General features: G+C 34.7%; 1 protein-coding gene across 1 annotated transcript; it reads right to left on the bottom strand.

Moving 5' to 3' along the window:
• Positions 1-35: 35 nt before the first annotated feature.
• Positions 36-962, bottom strand: LOC105455739 (neurofilament medium polypeptide-like; the record flags this gene model as incomplete). The annotated part of the gene is made up of 2 exons (XM_011699278.1): positions 36-517; positions 600-962. Coding segments are annotated over 2 exons (788 nt in total), but the record flags the coding sequence as incomplete, so codon positions are not given.
• Positions 963-1,060: the final 98 nt, after the last annotated feature.

Raw genomic sequence — 1,060 nt, 5'->3', positions numbered from 1 at the left:
TATATATTACTAGTAATGTAATAGTATATATTACTAAGATTTTATATATTATTAATGAGAAACGCTTATGTTATGTACTTAAAAATTTGCTATTACTGAATATATTTTAATTTTATAACTTGAAGTATCTCTATCATACACTCAAGACGCTTTTCTTCAGGTACAGACTTAAGAGCATATCCAATAGCAGCCAAGACTGGATCATTCTCAGATGATGCTGAGGAAAGAGTAGAACTACATGGACTTGACTTCACCAAAGAGTTACCTAATTTTGTAGCAAAAGAAGTCAGCGCTGTTGATTGTTTGGTCATGGCTTGCATAAGCAAATCATCATTTTTCTTTCTTCGTTTAGCAAAATTATCAGGCTCAGGACAAACTTTTTTTGTTGATGAGGATACCTTCTGCATCGTTTTCAGTATATTCTTGGATGTTAATGCAGAATATTCTTCTACATTAAGACTACTGGGCGAATTTTCTTTATTATCATCCTCAATCGAGAATCCAGATGCACTGTCACCTGCAAATTAAAAATAAATAAATAAAAATATGCATTTCTTAATTCACTCCATATTACATACATTTGTACAAGAGATCATTACCGCTAAACGCTGATTCCAAATCACTTGTAGACCATATACTTGATGGAGACAAAACTGCTTGTGGAGATGGTACTTGTGGAGACGGTGCTCGTGGAGACGGTGCTTGTGGAGACTGTGCTTGTGGAGACGGTGCTCGTGGAGACAGTGCTTGTGGAGACGCTACTCGTGGAGATAGTACTTGTGGAGACAGTATTTGTGAAGATAGTAATTGTGAAGACAATATTTGTGAAGATGGTACTTGTGGAGATAATGCTTGTGGAGGTATTGATCTTGGTGCAGATAATGGAGAAAGTGATGGTGAAGGCAGAATATAAATATCGGAGAAGGAGAAATTTTTCCAATAGTTGTGGTATTTTTCACATTCTTTGACGTGTAATTACTGACAGTTCTGAAACACCAAATATCATATCATTATCTAATGTCGTAACAAGTTAATTTAATTTGTAAATGGTAATTACATA

The sequence above is a fragment of the Wasmannia auropunctata genome, unplaced genomic scaffold (assembly GCF_000956235.1).
Source record: "Wasmannia auropunctata unplaced genomic scaffold, wasmannia.A_1.0 LD335859.1, whole genome shotgun sequence".
Lineage (NCBI taxonomy): Eukaryota > Metazoa > Arthropoda > Insecta > Hymenoptera > Formicidae > Wasmannia > Wasmannia auropunctata.
The sequence above is the reverse complement of the archived record's forward strand: the minus strand, read 5'-3'. Positions and strand labels throughout refer to the sequence as shown.